A 21,768-nucleotide genomic window follows, 5' to 3' on the forward strand; every position below is an offset into this window, starting at 1 on the left:
GTTACTTAACCTCTCTGTCCCCCAGTTTCCTCATTTGTATACTGAGGGCAATGAGACCTCTGACCTCATAGGTAGATAGTGAAAATTAAAGGGTCATAAATATATATATCTATATCTGTATAATATATATGTATATGTGTATATATACTGCTTGAAACAGTTGCTTATATTATTTTTAATAACAATAATTAATATTATTATTTTAAAAGAGTATAATAAGAATACATAAGTGTACCATATGGCATTCAATTTATATTGGTGAAAAATGTCTCTTTTTTTCCAGTTTTATTGAGATATAATTGACATATAACATTTTATAAGTTTACAGTATACAACTTAATGATTTGATACATGTATTGCACAAAGTTTACCACAACAAACATCCATTACCCCACATAGTTACACACTTTTTCCTTTGTGATAAGAACTTTTAAGAACTATTTTCTTGGTAGTGGTGGTGGTGTTTAGCCACTAAGTCATGTCCGACTCTTTTGTGACCCCAGGGACTATAGCCCACCAGGCTCCTCTCTCTGCAGGATTTCCCAGGCAAGGATACTGGAGTGGGTTGCCATTTCCTTCATCCAAGGATCTTCCCAACCCAGGGATCAATCCCATGTCTCCTTCACTGGCATATGAATTTGTCACCACTGAGCCACCAGGGAAGCCCAAGGGCTACTTTCTTAGTAATTGTCAAATGGACAGTACAGTAGTCTAAACTGTAGACATCATGTCTTACATTACAGCTCCAGAGCTTATTTATCTTAGAACTAACTGGAAATTTGTACATTTTGACTACGTTCACTCAATTCCTCTACCCTCAAACCTGTACCCCAACGCCTGCCTCTGGCAACCACAAATCTGATCTGCTTTTATGAATCTGGTTCTTCTAAATTCCAGGTGTGAGATCATACAGTATTTGTCTTGCTCTGCCTGACTTACTTCACTTAGAGTAATGTCCTCAAAGTCAAATGTCACAAATGGAAGGATTTCCTTCTCTTTTATAGCTGGATAGTATTTCGCAGTATATGCATATCACATCTTCTTTATCCAATCATCCTTCATAGGTTGTTTCCATGTCTTGGCTATTATAAATAAGGTTGTAATGAACACGAGGCTGCTGGTACTTCTTTGGGATAGTAATTTTGTTTCCTAAAAGTGGAATTGCTGCGTCTTGGTAGTTCTATTTCTAATTTTTTGAGGAACCTCCGTACTGTTTTCCACTGTGGCTATACCAGTTTATGTTCCCATGAATGGTGTATAAGGAGTTCCACCAACACTTGTTATTGTCTTTTTGATGATAACCATCCTAACAGGCATGAGATGATATCTTATTGTGGTTTTATTTTCCAGGAAAATGTCTTTTAATTAACGCCTTTCATTATTGGGAGCAGGATTACATAAGGCCAGATTGTTTTGCAATACTCAAAATATTTTTCAACGATTCTATCTGGTTAAGCCTATGTTGCTTTGGAAGACAGCCAAAAGTCTTAATGCGGTCTGATTTTGTAAGTCTTAAAGGATTTCTTTGCAAGGGGAAGATCTTAGAGATTGATTTCCTTGCTTATGAGGTCTATAGAAACTGCCCTCACAGCTATTTCTAAAAGCTGGCTGGGGCTGACACTTAGTGTACCCCCAAAATTGCTTCTTGATCACTGGCTTCCTTCATGAACGGTGATGCTCTGAGGTGGGTGCGATAGTGTCATGTGTTTTCTGAAGGGAGTATACAGGAAGGAGGGCAGACATCATCTCCTGCCTCCCTAAGAGGCAGAATGCAGGCAGTTTCTCTCCCTTGTTTGACAGCACCCCCTCTCCAAGTCTGGGACTGGCAGAGGGCATCCTTGTAACTGATGGTCCTGAAACCTTCCTCTGTCCTTCTCTCTACCCTGCCTCAAGTGTGAGGAATGCCTCAGTGACCTGGTACCAAAGCCACATCTCAATGATGGAAAATAACCAGAGAGCAGAAAGGGTCTGTAACGTGAGGAGCCCAGGAGGATTCTCTGCTGTGTCCTTCCTCTGTCTTCTGCACAATTCCCTCCAGGAATGATATTTAAAGTATTTAACAACCCGCAAGACCCCCCATCCCAACTGAGCCAAACATTAACCCTTGAGTGGCTGGATATGAACTAGGAATGGGGGTGGTCCACAAAGTCCTGGAGGGTGGCAGGGGTAGAAGGGCAGGCAATTAGATCACTCTTTACTCATCATAATGAACTTTTTAAAAGTAATGACCAGGATGACCAGAGCAAGTGTATTGGTTACTACAAGCTGGCCCTCTGCAGAACTCAGTATCCTCTTGCTTCCTGTTGGCCCCATCTGGAAGAAGAAATCTGAAGGGTGAGAGTGACTGGTGCTACTCACTGCATTTTGCCTTTCTGAAAGGACCTTACTCCCATCCGGCTCTTATCTTCTGCCTAGATGAAACCTGGGTTAACTTCTTGCCCAAATAGCAGAGAATAGTCTATCAGTGGTGACCAATGGAGAGAGAATTTTTCCAGACCCTGGATCAAAACCTTTTAGTGTTTCCCAGCATGGACCTCAATATCCCCAGGTAAACCTTTGATTTCTAAGATTCCTACCTTTATTCACTGGTGCCAAAAACATTCCCATTGAAAGGGAGAGAGTCACTGGACTGTGTAGCCTGGGTTTATTTGCAGTTGCAGAAAGGGAATTCAGGAGCCAATATTTTACCCCAAAATAGGCAAGTAAATAGAGCCCTGCCTCAGTTCCACAAGGGGCATTGCCAGAACCCTTTAAGTCATGCAAGGGCCATTCTATCTACTTACTAGTTGGTCCAATATTATTGAACTTTCTCAATTGAACTTTAAAAAAAGGAAGACCAAGAAATCTAAATAAGAAGATGATCATGAAAAAAGGGTTGAAATATATTGTAAGAGTGAAAAAGTCAACAGTAAATCAGTGGTATTAGCAGTAAATATCATCTAATATAGATGAAGAAAGCGTAGGTAACCCTGGGTGTCTACCATCGTCCCAGCCAAGAGCCAGCACCCTAACAAGAGCCTGCAGTCCAGCGAGAGTGGTAGCTTCATGTACAAAGGGAAAGGCCATCACCTCTGGCCTAAATTTCAGCAGGTCACCAGACACTGATAGATCCCTGATTAGCAGTGGGGGCTTGACTCCTCCAAATCAAAAATCTGGGGATAGAACAAAAGCTTACATGGTCTCTTAACCTACTGACCCCATGTTGCCACTCTCAGGAACACCCTCGATTCCATAACTCCTTCTCCACCTGCCCTGCCCGCTTCCTGCACCTGAGCAGAGCAATTGTAAGTCTTCTCTCCTGCTCCCAAGATGCTGATCCGTTCAGAAAATAATGGCCTGAGCACACTGATGAAGCCAGGGCACATTTACCGGTCCTTTGAATTGCTTAGCAAACTCTGACCTCATCCGTATGGAGCCCCAGATTCCACCCTCACAGTGTCTCTCCCAGACTGTTCTCCTTCCCCTGGAGATGTCTAGGCTGCTTCTGGCCCTTTCACTCTCAACAGACAACCTGCTCTTCTGTCTCAGTGGGAAGATGGAAACCATCCTGTGAGAAACCTTCCACTTCAAACAGCCTTGTGTGCATCCTTCTCCAGCATCCCTCCCTTCCCCAGAGGCAGACTGGCCCCTCTCCCTCTCCTGCCCCTCATGTCTTTCATCCTGTTCTGCCCCACCCACCTCTGCCTATGGTATCTTCATCCTTTCCACTGTCTTCCTCCCCGCTGCCTGCTGGCCTCCTTCAGCCTTTATAAATGTGTCATAGCTTATTCCTCTGTCAAGCTGCCCTATTCCTTCTCCCTCTCTTTCATCTGAAAACTTCTCTGCAGAGCAGACTGTTCTTCCATTCACTCTTCAGCCTGCTGCACCCTGGGCTCCATCACCATTGTTTGTCTAGTCCATCCCTTGCAAGCCTGAACTCCCAGCCAGGAGTGCTCGCTTCTCTTCCTACTCTAGTTCTTTCAGCAGTGGGCACTCTCTCCTTTCAACTCTCTCGCCTGCTGGCTGCTGCTGACTCTTCTGTCTCCTGCTGCTGCTCACCTCTTGTTCTTTGAGACTGTCTTCAGCCTTCTCTACACATTGTCTCTGGCAATATCACCAATGCTCATGACTTCGGCTACAATGAATATGCTGATGGCTTCTCAATGTGGCCACCCATCTCTGGCCTTGGCTTCAAAAGATTAGGTCTATAGTATCAGGACCGAGTGGCTTTCTCAAACATGGGTATTTCTACCCACCCTCACAACATGTCCCAATTAAACTTGTTGACCCCGGAACTGGTCTTCATGAATGGATATGTCATCATCCTAGGGGCTGCCCAAACTAGAGACAGCAGAGTGGTTGCCAATGTCTTCTCTCTCTCTTCTCGTCTTCTCTCACTTTGGAATTGTGTATAGAGCATCCTCTTCTCTCACACCCCGTCTCGTCTGGCACTTCTGTCCACGTCCTCTACCCCAGCCCAAGTATAATACCTAGAACTCAGGAGTTGCTTAACAAATAGTTTGGAATGAATGAATGAGTGAATGGATGCATGTCATTGCCCTAGTCTAAGGTTCTGCATCTCCCACCTGAACTATTGCAGTAACTTTATAACTGCTCTTTTAGTCTACCATCACTAGATTTTTTTCCTTAAAAAAGAAAAATCAAGGAAACAGTTCATGATCCCACTCCCTTCCCAGCCCCAAATCCTCATGACTGTTCAAGTTCTCTAAAATAGACTTCAAATTCCTTGACTTGGCATGTGTAGACCCTTCCCAGTCTGGCCATAACCCCCTTCTCCAGCCTCACCTCCTACCCTCCTCCCTGTGTGTGCATGGACCCCCTAAGCACCCCGTGAGGGCTTCTTCATGGCACCAACCATGCTGTTCTTACTGACTGTTTACTTGTCAATCTTCCCCTATAGACATAAGCTGTTGGAAGCCAGGATGTCTGTTCCGCAGACATTAACGGTGCCCAGTTCAAGACTGTTACTTATAAATCTCAAAGTTCTTTGAGTAGCCAAATGGAAGGAGAGTGGTCTCCAGGCTCGCTCTGTTCTTTGGAGCTCCTTGAACATACCATGTAGTTATTATTGGTCTCTTTCTGTTGTTTCCACTTGCTGAAATATTCTCATAGTCTTTATCTATTCTGTCTACAATTCCTCTTTGAAGTCCTGCTCATGATTACTCCAACTAACTAGTTTTCCTTTTTCCCACCTGGGAGAATTAGCTTCAACTGTCCTTGGTTTTCATAGCACTTTTTTCACACATCTGTTAAAGCAGGGGTCCCCAGCCCTCAGACCAGCACTGGTCAATGGCCTGTTAGAAGCAGGGCTGCACAGCAGGAGGTGAGCAGCAGGCAGGCCAGTGAGGGAAGCTTCATCTATATTTTCAGCCACTCCCTGTTGTTCACATTACCACCTGAGCTCTGCCTCCTGTCAGATCAGTGGCCACGTTGGATTCCCATAGGAGCATGAACCCTAAATATGATGAGCTTGGATCATCACAAAATCATCCCTCCAACCTCGCCACTTGGAAAAATTGTCTTCCATGAAACCTGTCCCTGGTGCCAAAAAGATTGGATACCACTGGACTAGAGAACTGTTTCATTCTAACACAGCGATTCATTCATATATATGTTCCTGTCACTATACAATGAACCCCTCCAGGGGAGGGAGAAACTAGTCACAGAAAATCATCCTTCAGAGGAGTACAGTGCCTGGCATGTAATTCATATGTTTTCCAAACTAAACTAAAAAGCTAAATCATCTTGGGGATATGCAAGGAACTCACAAACAGTGGAACTGTAGGGCCTGGTAGTCTCATGAGTGTTTGCATCATCATTATTAGGTTTCATAAATTACATGTCTGCTAACACATGGTTTTATATGTATCAAACATTGCATAACAAAGCACTTTTATATCTGCTTCTTAAATATAATCCTAGAAATGTGCCCATTTTATTGAAAGGTAAATGGGGTCAGGAGCCCTGAGCCAAAAGATCCTACTGTACTTTGCCAGATGAGAAAGTTCTGGAGCTTGGTTGCCTAACAATGTGAATATACTTAACACTACTGAACTGTACACTTCAAAATGGTTAAGAGTAGGTTGTGCGTTTTTTTTTCCACAACTAGAAAGAAAGTAAGAGATCCTGCTGTGCTGGGCTTAGTCGCTCAGTTGTGTCTAACTCTCTGTGACCCCACAAACTGTAGCCCACCAGGCTCCCCTGTCCATGGAACTCTCCAGACAAGAATACTGAGTGGGTTGCAATTTCCTACTCCAAAGAGATCCTGCTAGAGAGTCGCAATTCTTCTGCGACCCAGCTAATTAAACCACACTATTTAGGTGAAATCAAATTGCTATATTTCTATTCAAATAATAGCAAATATTTTTATTCAGTTTGTTGGGAAAAGATTATGTGCTTGTATTGAGAATTTCTCTCAATATAAACAAAAGTCAGTTCCCTTTTACTTTGCTTTGTTTTTAACGACCTTGTAGGTATTTTATGAACAGTTTTTAAAGAATTATGTAAAGGATCATGTTTAATTCCCTTATTGAATTTCCAGGGTAGCTCAACAAATAAGCCCCTTTGTCATCACCAGTGACAAATTCCAAGGGATGAAAACTAATCAGGAACTTGATATGCCTTAAATTGAAATAAAAATAAAGTCTTCAAATAATGCCCTCCACACCTTTAAGCATAATATTTAATTTTCAGGGCCAGACAACCAAGCCTCACATCACCAAAGGGATTTATTGAAGTTTATTTAATAGAAACCTAACAAGTACAAGCAGCTCCTTAGCCAGGCATTTTAGGCCTAGATTCATCGTGCTTTCTGGACCCCTTTCCAGCCTCCACCCACTCCCATCTGAACACGCCTTGCTCTGAAGCTTGCAAGATTACACAGAGCTCTGTCGTGGCCTGCCCTGCACCACAAGCCCCAAACACCCAGTCTGTTGTCATCTCCACCTTGCCTTCATGGCTTCCCTCATCCCTGCAGAGCTGGCCTTGACACTTGCTTGTGAACCCCCCCACCACCATCCTCATGCCCCCGAGTGAGCTGGGAAGAGACGAGCCGTCATTAAAGACAATGGGGTACCAGTATGAGATTATCATCCATCAGTTAAAGGAAAATCTTTTAAATTCATTTCCTCATGTGAAAAATTAGAAAATTGGAACCTTATTGGCTCTAAGTTTACTCCCTTTTATTCTCACCTAGTATAAGTGAATCTGCTCCTCCCCTTCAACATGTCCTGGCCTGTGATCCTCAAATCTGGTTACACATCAAAATATGATGCAAGTAGTCAGTGGCAACATTTCTAAACAACGTCCGCCTAAGCTTCTTTTGACCCTGGAGCCCCTTCCCCTTGGCCTAGTCCTATCCCCACCCATTAACATACCAGCACCTAGATGGACACTAGTCCTTCCCAAACACCTATAGACATACTGATGTCTGGAAGGATACTAACATTCTGCCAAAGACTGTTTGGGAAACATAATCCCAGAGAATGCTGAACTGGCTGAAAGTCATATTCCTGGGTTCCTCAGAATGGCCCCATTCCTGCCCTTCTGGAAGAGTACCTCAATGCCAACAAGCCCAAACACACTGTGAACATCACCCCCCATCCTTGCTCAGTGTGCGTCCTGATGAGATCCACAGCGACTCCCTGTGGCTGGAATCACCTTGCTCATAACCAAGGCAGACAAGATGCTCCTCCAAGCTTCAGGGAATCCGAATTTGTGGATTTTTTAAAAACTATCTCGGTTTTGCAGTGCCTGGCACATTGTCTACTGGAGACTATGCATAACCGTTTTTTTTGAATTACCATGTAAGTCATTTGGGCCTCATCAACTGATGTTAAAATTCTTGCCACCATTCTCTCTTGAGTTATGGATGAGTTTTGCCTTTGAAATAATTCCAGTCTTAAGGGAGATATGATGAAAGGTCAAGAATTATTTGGAATTTGAGTTCCAAATGCAAAAGACAAAAAAAAAGTTGAGCTCATTTCTTTGAAAATGTCTTGTACTACATTCTAGATCAACACCCTTGGCAGTAGCCTTTACTAAACTTTTACAGTGTAAATTGATTGAATTCAAGCAGTACTTGGCCAGCTTTAATCAGCTGTGAGGTTTCTATTACATTTATACTGTTTGTATAGTAAGATTCATTATCTGTCATCAGCTAGTATCTCATACTTGCTGGACATTCTCCACATTGCATTGCCTAGTTTCCCTTGGTTTCTTGATTTTAATTAGAAAGATATTTATTATAAGGTTAAGGAATCAGAATTGAAGTCTAGATTGTAAAAGCAAAAGAGCAAGCATCTCCTTCCATCCATGAGACTAAAGCCTTTTGGTATATGGCTTTTCAGATCTCACTGGCATTTCTTCTATACACAGCTCTCTTCTGATGGCTTCTCCTCACACAGAACTTATGAGGTCAGTGAAAGTGGAAGTCACTCAGTCGTGTCCAACTCTTTGCGACCCATGGACTATACAGTCCATGGCATTCCCCAGGCCAGAATACTGCAGTGAGAAAGCCTTTTGCTTCTCCAGGGAATCTTCCCAACCCAGGGATCGAACCCAGGTCTCCCAAATTGCAGGTGGATACTTTACCAGCTGAGCCCCAAGGGAAGCCCAAGAATACTGGAGTGGGTAGCCTCTCCCTTCTCTAACAGATCTTCACGACCCAGGAATTGAACCGGGGCCTCATGCATTGTAGGCGAATTCTATACCAACTGAGCTGTAAGGCCAGGGAAGTAGCAAAAGAGTTGGAATTAAGGTATCAGTCCAGAAGTCCCATAATATGCAATGTTTTAAATCAAAACCTCCAAATGACTTTAAGCCTCTAAATACATTTATTTGAGTTAACCCCTCTGAGGTGGCTCTAGTGATAAAGAACCTGCCTGCCAATGCAGGAGATGTAAGAGAAACAGATTCGATCCCTGGGTTGGGAAGATCCCCTGGAGAAGGAAATGGCAACCCACTCCAGTATTCTAGCCTGGAGAATCCCATGGACAGAGGAGCCTGGCAGGCTACAGTCCATAGTGTTGAACAGAGTCAGACATGATTGAAGCAACTTAGCATGCCTCCTGAGCATGCAGGAGGTAATCATTTGCAAAAAATTGATTACTCCCGGCTGGTGATACACTAGACCTCACAGCAAAATAAAAACAAATTCCTGGAAAAAATGTATAATAAAAGTTTGTTTTAAGTGCATAACCAGAATCACAAGAAAACAGACATTTCCAGGGACAAAACAAAGAAGGTTCTGGAAATTAGGTGCTTAGCTGACCCTAAAGCAGTGGTGATTTTCTAATCTCAATAACCTAGACGTTTGGTTTCATAGCTTTACATAAGTCCATAAAAGCTTGAGAGTAGGACTGAATCTTCTGCCTACAGCTGAGACTTTGAGTAAAAGGATGGGCTATGAGTTTGATGTGTGTGTGTGTGTCACTAAAAATTCAAAACAATAACCTCTCAGTTTTAGAGTTCAAATATATATTACTTTGGGTTCTATAAATTACAAACTAAGAGAAAGGGATTCACAGTTTAGAAGTACTTAGGAATCTGCAAAATGAAACTTGAATCCCCTCCGGCAGGGGGATCCCTTAGCTGAGTCTTCATAAGACTCCCATAGGTAAATGCAAACTACACCTGAGTTCACAATTGAAAATCACCCAAAACTCAAGGAATATTATTACTCAGATTCCTAGGTGTTCTACTATGCATAGAAAGCACAAAAGACCAAAAACCAGTTGAGAAAGTCAGGCCCTGTCATTTGTCTTTCCTGTGCTCTTTACAAAATTAACAATGGTTAAGTAGCAGATACACCAAAAGTTCTCTAAATACCATTATTTCTCCCATAACTTGAAGGGTGTTTCTTAAAATGTCACTTCAAAAATTCAATAGCTATTTATGATTAAAAAAAAAACTTCATAGAGGGAATATATCTCAACATAATAAACCTACAGCAAACATTATTTTCGGTGGTTAAAAACTGAAGCATTTCCTGTAAGATCAGGAAGAAGACAAGGGTGCCCATTCTCACTACTATTATTCAACATAGTTTTGAATCCTAGTCACAGCAATCAAAGAAGAAAAAGAAATAAAAGGAGTCCAGATTGGAAAAGAAGAAGCAAAACTCACTGTTTGCAGATGACATGACACTATACGTAGAAAACCCTAAAGATGCCACCAGAAAATTTCTAGGGCTAATCAATGAATACAGTAAAGCCATAGGATATAAAATTTATGCACAGAAATCCCTTGCATTCCTATACACTAACAATGAAAACTCAGAAAGAGAAATTAAGGAAACAATCCCATTCACCATTTCAACAAAAAGGATAAAATACCTAGGGATAAATATACCTAAAGAGACAAAAGACTCATATGCAGAAAACTGTAAGACACTGATGAAAGATATCAAAAGCAATACAAACAGATGGAGAGATATATCACATTCTTGGATTGGAAGAATCAATATTGTGAAAATGACTATACTTCCCAAGGCAATCTATGATTCAGTACAATCCCTATCAAACTACCAATGGCATTTTTCATAGAACTAAAACAAAAAAATTCACAATTTATATGGAAACACAAAATACCCTGAACAGCCAAAGCAATCTTGAGAAAGAAAAATGGAGCTGGAGAAATCAACCTTCCTGATTTCAGACTATATTACAAAGCCACAGTCATCAAGAGAGTATGGTGTTGGCACAAAAATAAAAATATAGACCAATGGAACAAGACAAAAAGCTCAGAGATAAACTCCTGCACATTTGGGCACCTTATCTCTGACAAAGGAGGCAAAAATATATAATTCAGAAAAGACTGCCTCTTCAGTCAGTGATGCTGGGAAAACTGGACAGCCACATGTAAAAGAATGAAACAGGAATACTTCTTAACACCATACACAAAAATAAATTCAAAATGAATTAAAGACTTAAATGTAACGCCGGAAACTATAAACCTCTTAGAGGAAAACATAGGCAGTACACTCTTTGACATAAATCACAGCAAGATCCTCTTTGACCCCTACTCCTAGAGTAGTGGAAATAAAAACAAAAATAAATAAATAAATGAGACCTAATTAAACTTAAAAGCTTTTGCACAGCAAATGAAGAAATAAACAAGGTTAAAATGGGAGAATGGGAGAAAATAATTACAAATCAAACAACTGACAAAGGATTAATCTCCAAAATAAATAAGCAGCTCATACAGCTCAATATCAGAAAAACAGCCCAATCAAAAAATGGGCAGAAGACCTAAACAAACATTTCTCCAAAGAAGACATACAGATGGCCAATAAACACATGAAAAGATGCTCAACATCACTAATTATTAGAGAAATGCAAATCAAAACTACAATGTGGTATCACCTCACACCAATCAGAATGGTCATCATCAAAAAATCTCCAAACAGTAAATAGTAGTGAGGATACAGAGAAAAGGGAACTCTCTTGCACTGTTGGTGGGAATATAAAAACTGATACAGCCACTATGGAGAACAGTATGGAGATTCTTTAGAAAACTAGGAATAAAAAACTACCATACAACCCAGCAATCCCACTACAAGGCATAGACCCTGAGAAAAACATAATTGAAAAAGACACATGTACCCCAGTATTCATTGCAGCACTATTTACAATAGCTAGGACATGGAAGCAACCTAGATGTCCATCAACAGATGAATGGATAAGGAAGCTGTGGTACATATATACCATGGACTGTTACTCAACCATAAAAAAGAATGGATCTGAGTCAGTTCTAGTGAGCTCTAGAACCTGTTATACAGAATGAAGTAAGTCAGGAAGAGAAAAACAAATATCATGTATTAACACATATATGGAATCTAAGAAAATGGTATCAGTGAATCTATTTGCAGAGAAGGAGTGGATATGCAGATAGAGAAACCAGACTTATGGACACACTGGGGATGAGAGAGTGGAACAAATGGAGAAAGTAGCGTGGACACATATACATAACGGGGGGAGACCACCCCGGCACTCTGTGATGACCTCGAGGGCTGGGGGGGAGGGAAGGAGGTGATACATGTATATTACAGCTGATTTGTGACATTCTATGGCAGAAACCATCCCAATATTGTAAAGCGATATCCCTCTAATTAAAAAATAAATTTAAAAATAAAAGCAAAATAAATAAATTAAAATGTCAGTTCTTTATGGAATTTTAGCCCCATGAAAGTAACAGCCTAGTGAGGGAAATAGGTTCAGAACAGAACACCCAAAGCCTTCTAAAGTAACACATTTTTTAACATTAATAATACACTAAAATTTTCTAGCATTTTAAATGCTTTAAATTCTTAATTAAAGTAATGTGTGTATTTTAGTCATTCACTCAGTCATGTCCAACTCTTTAAAACCTCATGGACTGTAGCCCACCAGGCTCCTCTGTCCGTGGGATTCTCCAGGCAAGAATACTGGAGTGGGTTGCCATTCCCTTCTCCAGGGAATCTTCCCAACCCAGGGATTGAACCCAGGTCTCCTGCATTGCAGGCAGATTCTTTATTGTCTGAGCCACCAGGGAAGCCCAATTAAAATAATGCTACAGTATAAATAGCTCTATGCCTCAATTTTTAAAATATAAACACATGAAGTTTCGTGATGGATTTGAGTATGATGTAGCCCCATGCTTTTGAGTTAACAGGACGGAAGGAAGGACATTCTTAGGACGAAGTATCACAACAACAGAGGTGGATGGCTGTGACTCATTGTCTTGTTATTCCTTCTGCACTGGCTTAAAATAGAAACCCAGCTTTTGATGTCTTGCCAGGGTCCTCTTTTCTTAACAACAAAAAAAACTATTTGTGTGGTTCCAAATAAGAAAAAAATGCCACAAATGTGTTTTTCTGCTGCTGTCAGCATTATAGCCTTTTCTTCATCCATGCCACATGCCTCTAATCCCCTGTAAAGCAAATGATGGGTCCCATGAGTTCCATTCTCCTTTCTTTGTGTTCTCCAGTGTGGTCTCTGATGAAACAGAGGGGGTCCCTCTGTTTCCTTTGCTCCCTGGGTGTCTTCTGTCTCTCACGTCTTCACAAGTTCTACCAAAGCTTAAGATTTTCCTCCTTCCCTGAATCCTGGCTTCTTCAACCAGGACACACATTTGTGTTAAGGATGCTATAGTAAATGCTTTAGTGAAGAAAAGTACACATGCTCACGAGTGTGATATGTAATTGCATTGCACAGGGGAAAACAGAAGTGAGAAAGCAGATGAGGTGTGTGTGTGAGAGAGAGAGTTTTGTGTATTTCTTCCAGGTCACTGCTGACGACTGGACAGCATCTTCACATTTACCTGATAGCAGTTGGTACATCCAATATAATTGGCTCACACTTTTAAGTGGTTAATGTTATGTGAATTTTACCATAACCAAAAAAGTCTAAAATATATACAAGCATACTTCAGAGACAGTTCTGTTCCAGACATCACAGACCAGAGTGCTCCCCAGTCCTGCCATGATACGCTTACAAATATGTCTGTTGAGGGATTTTCCTCTTAAACATTTCGTTAAGGATTTCTTCACCCTTATCCATCTTCTCTTTGTCCCTCCTAATGAGGAAGGAGCTGACAAGCCCACCCAAATCCAAGAGGAAGCTCCAGAACCTTCTAAGAAGGGAAGTGGCCCAAATCAAGCCTAAGTCTGGTAGTGCTCAGCAGCTTCTTGTGTGCATTCTTGTAAGAAATAAAGATCCTCCAGTCATACTAGTTAGAAGCCCAGAAATTATGCAATTAACTTTCAATTACATTTAAAAGTATGATAGAAAATACTGGGTTTTGTGAGACCCCATAACGGAGACCTGCAGACGTGCAGACAAAGCAGGGAACACAGCAAGCATTTAGGCGGAAGATGCTCCCAGTGAGAAGCAGCCAGGTGCGTGGAAGGAACAGGAAGGTGCCAGGAGGCTGAAGTGCAGAAGTGAAGGGGAGGGAGGTGGAGAGGAGTGAGGTAGGGAAGTGGGGGGCCATGTCTTACAGGTCTTGTGGGGGCCAGGGCAGTCTGCATTTTATCCTGTGAGCCTGGGCCACTCTGTGCAGCAAGGCCGCAGTGGGCTGTAGGCTGGAGAGCGAAGCAGGCTGTTGCCCAATTGCTCCTCCAGGCCACCTGGACTCGGGCCCTCGGGCGGGTGAGGTGGGGAGGGCTGATGTGGCTGTGTACTCAGAGCACTCCATCGGGTGGCCCAGGCGCTGGTCTTGGTATGAAGGTTTGGCTCACTCACAGGCAGCCCATCCAGCTTCAAGGCTTGGAGTAATCATATGACTTCAACTCAGCCTGCCTGGATCGCACTTTGAGATGCTCTTTTGCCATCACTTCAGGGTGGGGTCGGGGGGGAGTGGTGTTTAGGGGGCGGCAGGCAGTGCTGGAGGCAATAGGAAGTCTTCTTCATTCCCACTGAATACAGCCAGACACCCAACCCAGGAGGCCAGATGGAAGTGCTTAAATCCTGTCTACCTGAACATGGTGGCATTTTTTCAGAGGCTCAGGTGGCCAGTTTACAAGTACATCAGAGTGGGATCTAGCTTATAGATTAGTCTGCTTTTGATTAACACTTAATAAATCTTGCATTTTGCTTTGTCTTTGGGGTTCCCCTTGGGACATTGTTGGCTGTAAAATTCAATAAATATCCAATAAGACACTGTGAACATAAGCTCACAGATGGGTTGGTCTGAGTGGTGGGCCACTTGGCTGATATCTGCACTTCCTGGCTGATGTCATGTGCTTAAAAATATGTGGTAAAACACACTGCTGCTGACCCCTGTGAAGACCCTCGCCACTGTCAGGCCCCCTGGCCACTCTGTGAACACCAGCCTCCTATCTCACTCATTTTATGAAGCTCTGGCTTGTAGGCTGCACCATCTGGAAATCACGATACATAGTCATTCAGTATACGCGGGGCAGAGGGGAGGGGAGGGCGGGCAGTGTTAAGTGAAACCTTCATTAAAGATGTGATAAAAGCAAGAAACAGTGACTATAAGAAAGGGAAAGGGGACTAATAATAGTATGCACCATCTATTGAGCACCCACCCTGTTTCAGAGCAAATATTATTGCTCACCATGACTCAGTTCCTGCAAGGTTAGTGTTATTGCTCCCATTTCACAGAAGTGGACAGTGGAGCTCAAGGAGGTTCAGGGACCTGTCTGATCTTCACAGTCAGAAAGAGGCAGGTCTGGGGCTCACAAGTGACAACTACTCTGTACTTCCATGCAGCAATGGACGAGGCTGATTGCGTTTTGAAGACAAAAGCCCAGCTGCTCTGCACCGAACCTCCGTTCACCTCGGGTACTCAGCAAGCACATAGCTCACAGCACTCTTGTCGACATCTGTCTGTGTCCCTGCATTTCCTGCCCTCCTCTCACTCCCTTCCGTAAGACTGCCCTGAGAGAAGAGATGCATGCCAGATTGCTGTCCCCAGCTCCTCACTCCTCCTTCCATTTCCTATTTGAAAATCACCACTGCCTCTGGGATGATGGGAAGTCTGCATTGGGCAGTAATGACCCTCCTCAGAGATTATTTTTAAAGGAGTTCGGAGTCAGTGTTGAGTGGGTGAGAAAAGTCATAGCTTTGTACTTTATAAACACCTTCAGCAGTTTTCTCACAATGGCCAGGAAATGGAAGCAAATGCAACAGTAGTTTGAAATGATCACCTCTGCCTCTTGATTAATTGAATACCATCCTTTTAGGTGACCGAAGGCTCAGTCCCCTGGCTGGTGTTAGTAGAGCCTCAAGTGAGTAGCCTATCTCAGCATACAGAGATGACATTACAGATAGTGGTAGCATGGGTGACAGCAGTGGGGATCAGAGCCCAAATGAGGCCCCAGAATAATCACTGAATGAAAGATGGGATGTGCTTAGTAGGAGGGATGGGGGAGGAAGAGCAGCCTAGTAGGCAGCCTGCTCTGCAGCCGGTAGAGCTCTCCAATCAGATTAAGAAACTGGTCCCATGGGCAGCACCTGAGCACCCATCTACAAAGTGGCTCAGGCCAGCGCTGATGCTAACACATCAAAAGATACATAATGACTTTTGTGTTTTCCAGAATTCTCAGGAAAAGGACTGCATGTTGGGGTCCCAACATTCTGATAATAAAGTTTGGAGTGTGAGAGGAGGGAGGCTCCAAGGGATGTGGTAGTTGTTCAGTCGCTAAGTTGTGTCCCACTCTTTGCAACCCTATGGACTATAAGATGCCAGACTTCCCTGTCCTTCGCTATCTCCTGGAGTTTGCTCAGATTCATGTCCATTGAGTCGGTGATGCTATCTAAACATCTCATCCTCTGCCGCCTGCTTCCTCATTTAACGTCAGTCTTTCCCATCATCAGGGTCTTTTCCAACGCGTTGCCTCTTCCCATCAGGTGGCCAAAGTATTAGAGCTTCAGCTTCAGTCTTCCCAGTGAATAATCAAGGTTGATTTCCTTTAGGATTGACTGGCTTGATCTCCTTGCTGTCCAAGGGACTCTCAAGAGCCTTCTCCAGTGCCACAGTTTGAAAGTATCAATTCTTCAGTGTTCAGCCTTCTTTATGGTCCAGCTCTCACATCTACATATGACTACTGGAAAAACCATAATTTTGACTGTACAGACCTTTGTCAGCAAAGTCATGTCTCTGCTTTTTAACACACTGTCTAGGCTTGTCATAGCTTTTCTTCCAAGGAGCAAGCATCTTTAAATTTCATGGCTGCAGTCACTGCTGCAGTGATTTTGGAGCCCAAAAAATAAAATCTCCCATTGTTTCCACCTTTTCCCATCTATTTGCCATGAAGTGATGGAACCAGACGCCATGATCTTAGTTTTTTGAATGCTGAGTTTTAAGCCAGTTTTTTCATGTGGTAGAGTCAAAGTAAATAATGGCCAAACTACCTTGTAAAAAATTTTAAACAGAATTAATTTAAAGGTGGCAAGAGCTTTCCTTTTATGAATGGGCTGTAGAAGTTGGAGATAAAAATGAAGACAGGTGGCTTACTGCCACCCCTCTGTCCTCCTTGCTTGTCCTTCTCCCATGTGTTACCCATCCTCTCATTGGTTAGAAGCGGCTCCCAATTGCTTGCCTTCCCAAAGTGACCACACATCTCTCTTTAACCCAGATGATGTGGTATTTGCGGAGTCCAGTCTTAGAATATTGATATGTAAATCTTTGTACCTCTTCAGTTTCAAGGCCCTGAAAGGAATCCCTGGTTACCCCTTCTTTGCTGCCTTCTGTTGGGAATCAGTCTGCCTGACTGTCACACCCTCCCTCCATGAGTACCACCTGGGGCCAGCAACAGTTAATAGGATTGCCAACAGTCTGAGTGTGGCCCATACCTGACTGACCTCTGCAGTACTATCTTAACTTCTGTTGTGTACCATTTTTGTTAGATGTGTAGCGGTTTGGGTGGATTGGTGAATGAGTTGATGCAGGAATGTAAATGACTAGATGAATAAATGAGTGAATACTTTTGCAGGACATTACCTAGGGTAAGAGATGAAACTGTTACCTGTGGAATATTTCTCTATACAAAACTATAAGAGGCACAGTTGAGTGTGGAGCCCTCAGATGGATCATGCTGTAATTACTGAGTTATTCTGCCCAGAAAGACACCTTGCCTTGCTTGAACCCACTATGGTGGTAATTATGGCCACACCACCCAGGCACCTTTGGAAAGCAGGTGGCTAAAGATTTCTATTCATTTGTTCTTTTTTTTTCCCCCTTTTCAGATCATCAAGGAGGTCCCTCCACCCCCTGCTGAGGAAAGTGAGGTGAGTGACCAGGTGGGCTGGGTGGCAGGGTGGGACAGAGAGCTGCCTGGGCTGGCCCCAGGCTCAGGCCCCCACAGAGCAGAACTACATCAGGCCTAGACTCCCATTGCTATGAAGCAGCAAAGAGGGAGGTCTTTGGCTCTTTCTTAACCAAGGATAAACAGGAACTGATCTGAACTGACAGCCGGAGGCACAATGGTTTTTGGAAGGTTTTCTCCCTGCAAGAAAAAACTGAGATGTGAACATAAATGGTTTTCTCAGTACAATTATTTGGAGGCTTGAGGTACTGATTTTTCCTCCAAAACAGACACTTGCTGGATCTCTTCTCCCTGAAGAGACAATGCTTTTTGTGTGTGGATAGGGATGAATTTGCCACATTCTCCAAACAATCAGTGGTTCTAGGAACAGACTGATGCTGAAGTATTACATTTTCCTTTAATTTAAAACAATGTTACCTAAAGACTTGCCAGGCAATAAAGAAAATATACTGGAGCCCCCTCCAGTATGCTAGTAATCTGGCCTTGTATAGGATATTAGATCCTCATCATTGGAAAGGAGAAAAATGTCTTAGATTCCATCGTAAATTGCCCAATAAGCAGATCTGGTCATGTGTGGCCTAGAGGCGTTAAAGGCTAATGGTGAGAAGGAGCATGCCTGGGGAGCAGTGCCTGCCCAGAGCTTTTCCTAGTCCTCTGACTACTCCTGGGATAGCTGGCTTCCCTCAATGTGGCATTCACCAGTTTAGAAGCCAGAGTACAGGTCTGCAAGCTTAGTGGGATCCAAAGAGATATCAGTTCATTTTCCTTAATCCCTAAGGTAGGTTGCATGCAAAGTGAGCACCACCCCCTCACCATTCCTCTTCCCAATGCCTTTGTCAAATTTCCTTCATACAGAAAAAAAGATAATGATTAAAATTCCATGTGGCTCTTATATCCTGAACTATAAGCTTGTAAGCTAAGGGATTTAATAACTGCAATCAATTAAAGCGCATCTTGTTGGAATGCTAACTTTCTGCCCAGAAATCAGTGGAGGAAATTACATTGCTGTGCACAGTTAAGGGAGGGAAAAAACTCTCCTGACATCCACAAAAGCCTCTTCTTAATCCTTCAAGAGAAAGCACCGTGGCTAGCTCCCCCAGTTCCAATTTGGCTGTGGTTCTATTGTGTGCAGCTGTGTCTTATACTCCCCAAGAAAAATAGGGCAAGAAATTCTCGATGAGGTTGCTCTGTTTGCCCTAAGGTGAAGAATGTTCCCTTTACTCATCATGTTCAATTAGCAGAGTTATTACCCTTTCTTCTGCTGCTGGCTCTGAATTTGCTTTTGGAAGGTGATGTGGCAGCCACCGCAGCCAAAATGCACCAGGGGTCTTAGGTCCAAGACTGTGGGGTATGGTTGACCCCAGGCCCCAGCATCTAGCATAGGACTCCACGCACAAAACAAATGCAATAAGTGTTTGTAAAGTGACATCCTACAATTCTGGAGGAAAAAACTAAAGCCCAAGTCAGTAAATCATCAAGAAAGAATAGCTAAAAGCAAGGGAAGACAAGTAGTTGAATTTTTCCAGTTTCATCCTGTATTCTTATGGGAGTCATACTTTCACCTCTAGAAGGCAGACCTGAAATGTAATGACAACCTGGGGACCCTTGAGACCTAGCAGGCCGTGTTAGACCTATAGGAGCTTCCACGCTGGCCAGGGCAAGCTAAAGGGGGCTCTGATTCTCTGGGCATGCGTGCTGGTCCTGATTGCTCCTTGGCCCTGTGAGCTCAGCAGCCCTCATCTCCTTCCTAATGTGTTTTGGCAGAAAAAAAGAAAATAATCATAAAAAACAAATCCCACAGAAACAATGACGTAACCCAGCCCATGAAAGTATTTTACACAAAGCCCTGAATCACAGTCTGAACCTAGACACCTTCTCCACCCTAGCTCCCTGTGTTCAAATCCCACCAGCCCCTCAAGGACAGCTCCTGTGCTCTAATTTCCTTTCACCACAGCTAATTTCTCCTTTCTCTGTATTCCCGGGGTATTTTATTGACGTTTTCCTTCTGCATCGAAGTTTAAGATTATTAGCTATACTTGAAGGTCAGGATCTATATCTAATTGATCTTTGACTTATCCCCAAAGGATTTACAATATCTAACATTTAATTAATAGCCAAATGAGGTTTAACACTTTCTGCCATATATATGAATAAGTATCAATTATCCAAACTTTCATCAGCTCTATAAGCCTCATATCCTAAAGGTAATAAATATGCTGAGAAAATGAACACAACTTTATAATGAACTCTCAGTTATCCTCTTTATTCTTGTTGTTTAGTCACTAAGTCATGGCCGACTCTCTGTGACCCAATGGACTGCAGCATGCCAGGCTTCCCTATCCTTCACTATCTCCTGGAGTTGGCTCAAACTCGTGTCCATTGAGTCGGTGATGCTATCTCAGCATATCATCCTGTCGCCCCCTTCTCCTTTTCCTTCAGTCTTTCCCAGCATCAGGGTCTTTTCCAACGAGTCATCAGGTGGCTAAAGTATTGGAGCTTCGGCTTCAGCATCTGTCCTCCCAATGAATATTCAAGGTTTATTTCCTTTAGAATTGACTGGTTTGATCTCCTTGCTGTTCAGAGGACTCTCAAGAGTCTTCTCCAGCACCACAACTCAAAAGCATCAATTCTTTGGCACTCAGCCTTCTTTATGGTCCAACTCTCACATCTGTACATGACTACTGGAAAGACTATAGCTTTGACTATATGGACCTTTGTTGGCAAAGTGATGTCTTTGTTTCTTAATATGCTGCCTAGGTTTGTCATAGCTATTTCAACAACCCTCTGTTCATAGTTCTTCAGGCACTCTGTCTATCAGATCTAATCCCTTGAATCTATTAATCACTTCTATTGTATAATCATAAGGGATTTTATTTAAGTCATACCTGAATAGCCTAGTGGTTTTCCTTACTTTCTTCAATTTAAGCCTTCAATTTCTTTTCAATAAAGAGCTCATGACCTGAGCTGCAGTCAGCTCCAAGTCTTGTTTTGCTGGCTGTATAGAGCTGCTTCTTCTTCAGCTGCAAAGAATATAATCAGTCTGATTTCGATATAGACCATTTGATGATGTCCATGTGTAGAGTCATCACTTGTGTTGTTGGAAAAGGGTGTTTGCTATGACCAGTGTGTTCTCTTGACAGAACTCTGTTAAGCCTTCTCCCTACTTCATTTTGTACTCCAAGGCCAGACTTGCCTGTTACTTCATATCTCTTGATTTCCTGTTTTTGCATTCCAATCGCTTATGATGAAAAGGACATCTTTTTTTTTTTTTTTGATGTTAGTTCTAGAAGGTCTTGAGGTCTTCATAGAACCAGCCAGCTTCAGCTTCTTCTACATCAGTGGTTGGGGCGTAGACTTGGATTACTGTGATGTTGAATGGTTTGCCTTGGAAAAGAACCAAGATCATTCTGTCATTTTTGAGACTGCACCCAAGTACTATGTTTTGCACTCATTTGTTAACTATGAGGTCTACTCCATTGCTTCTAAGGGATTCTTGCCCACAGCAGTAGATATTGTGGTCATCTGAATTACATTCACCCATTCCCACCCATTTTAGTCCACTGATTCCTAAAATGTTGATGTTCACTCTTGCCATTTCCCGCTAGACCACATCCAGTTTACCTGATTCATGTACCTAACATTCCAGGTTCCTATGCAATATTGTTCTTTACAGCATCATACTTCACTCTCACCACCAGACACACCCACAGCTGAGCACTGTTTTTGCTTTGGTCCAGCCACTTCATTCTTTCTGGAGCTATAGATTCTGAGCAACTGACAGTGATATCTCTGTGCATAATGACAAGACAAAGAAAAATTACTTGAAATTTCAAGCTCTCCACAAAAACAAGAAAGCTAAATTTTACCAACTAAGAAGAGCATTTCCTGGGTTAAGGATCTTCCCTAATTGGCAGTAGACTGAGGACTCCTCACTGTCTCCAGTTATTCCAAATAATTGGCAGTTTATGGAAGAATCAATAATGGAGTATTTCACCTGC

The 21,768-nt window shown here is 42.6% G+C and overlaps 1 protein-coding gene across 1 annotated transcript in view; it reads left to right on the forward strand.

Annotated features, from left to right (window-relative positions):
• ANTXR1 (ANTXR cell adhesion molecule 1) overlaps positions 1–21,768 on the forward strand; it is a 261,100-nt gene that overhangs the window by 160,878 nt on the left and 78,454 nt on the right. Inside the window, exon 14 of the mRNA XM_052648002.1 lies at positions 17,691–17,732. Coding sequence (XP_052503962.1) covers positions 17,691–17,732 — 42 coding nt within the window. The remainder of the gene's footprint in view (positions 1–17,690; positions 17,733–21,768) is intronic.

This window comes from Budorcas taxicolor, chromosome 11 (genome assembly GCF_023091745.1).
Source record: "Budorcas taxicolor isolate Tak-1 chromosome 11, Takin1.1, whole genome shotgun sequence".
In the NCBI taxonomy this organism is placed as follows: Eukaryota; Metazoa; Chordata; class Mammalia; order Artiodactyla; family Bovidae; genus Budorcas; species Budorcas taxicolor.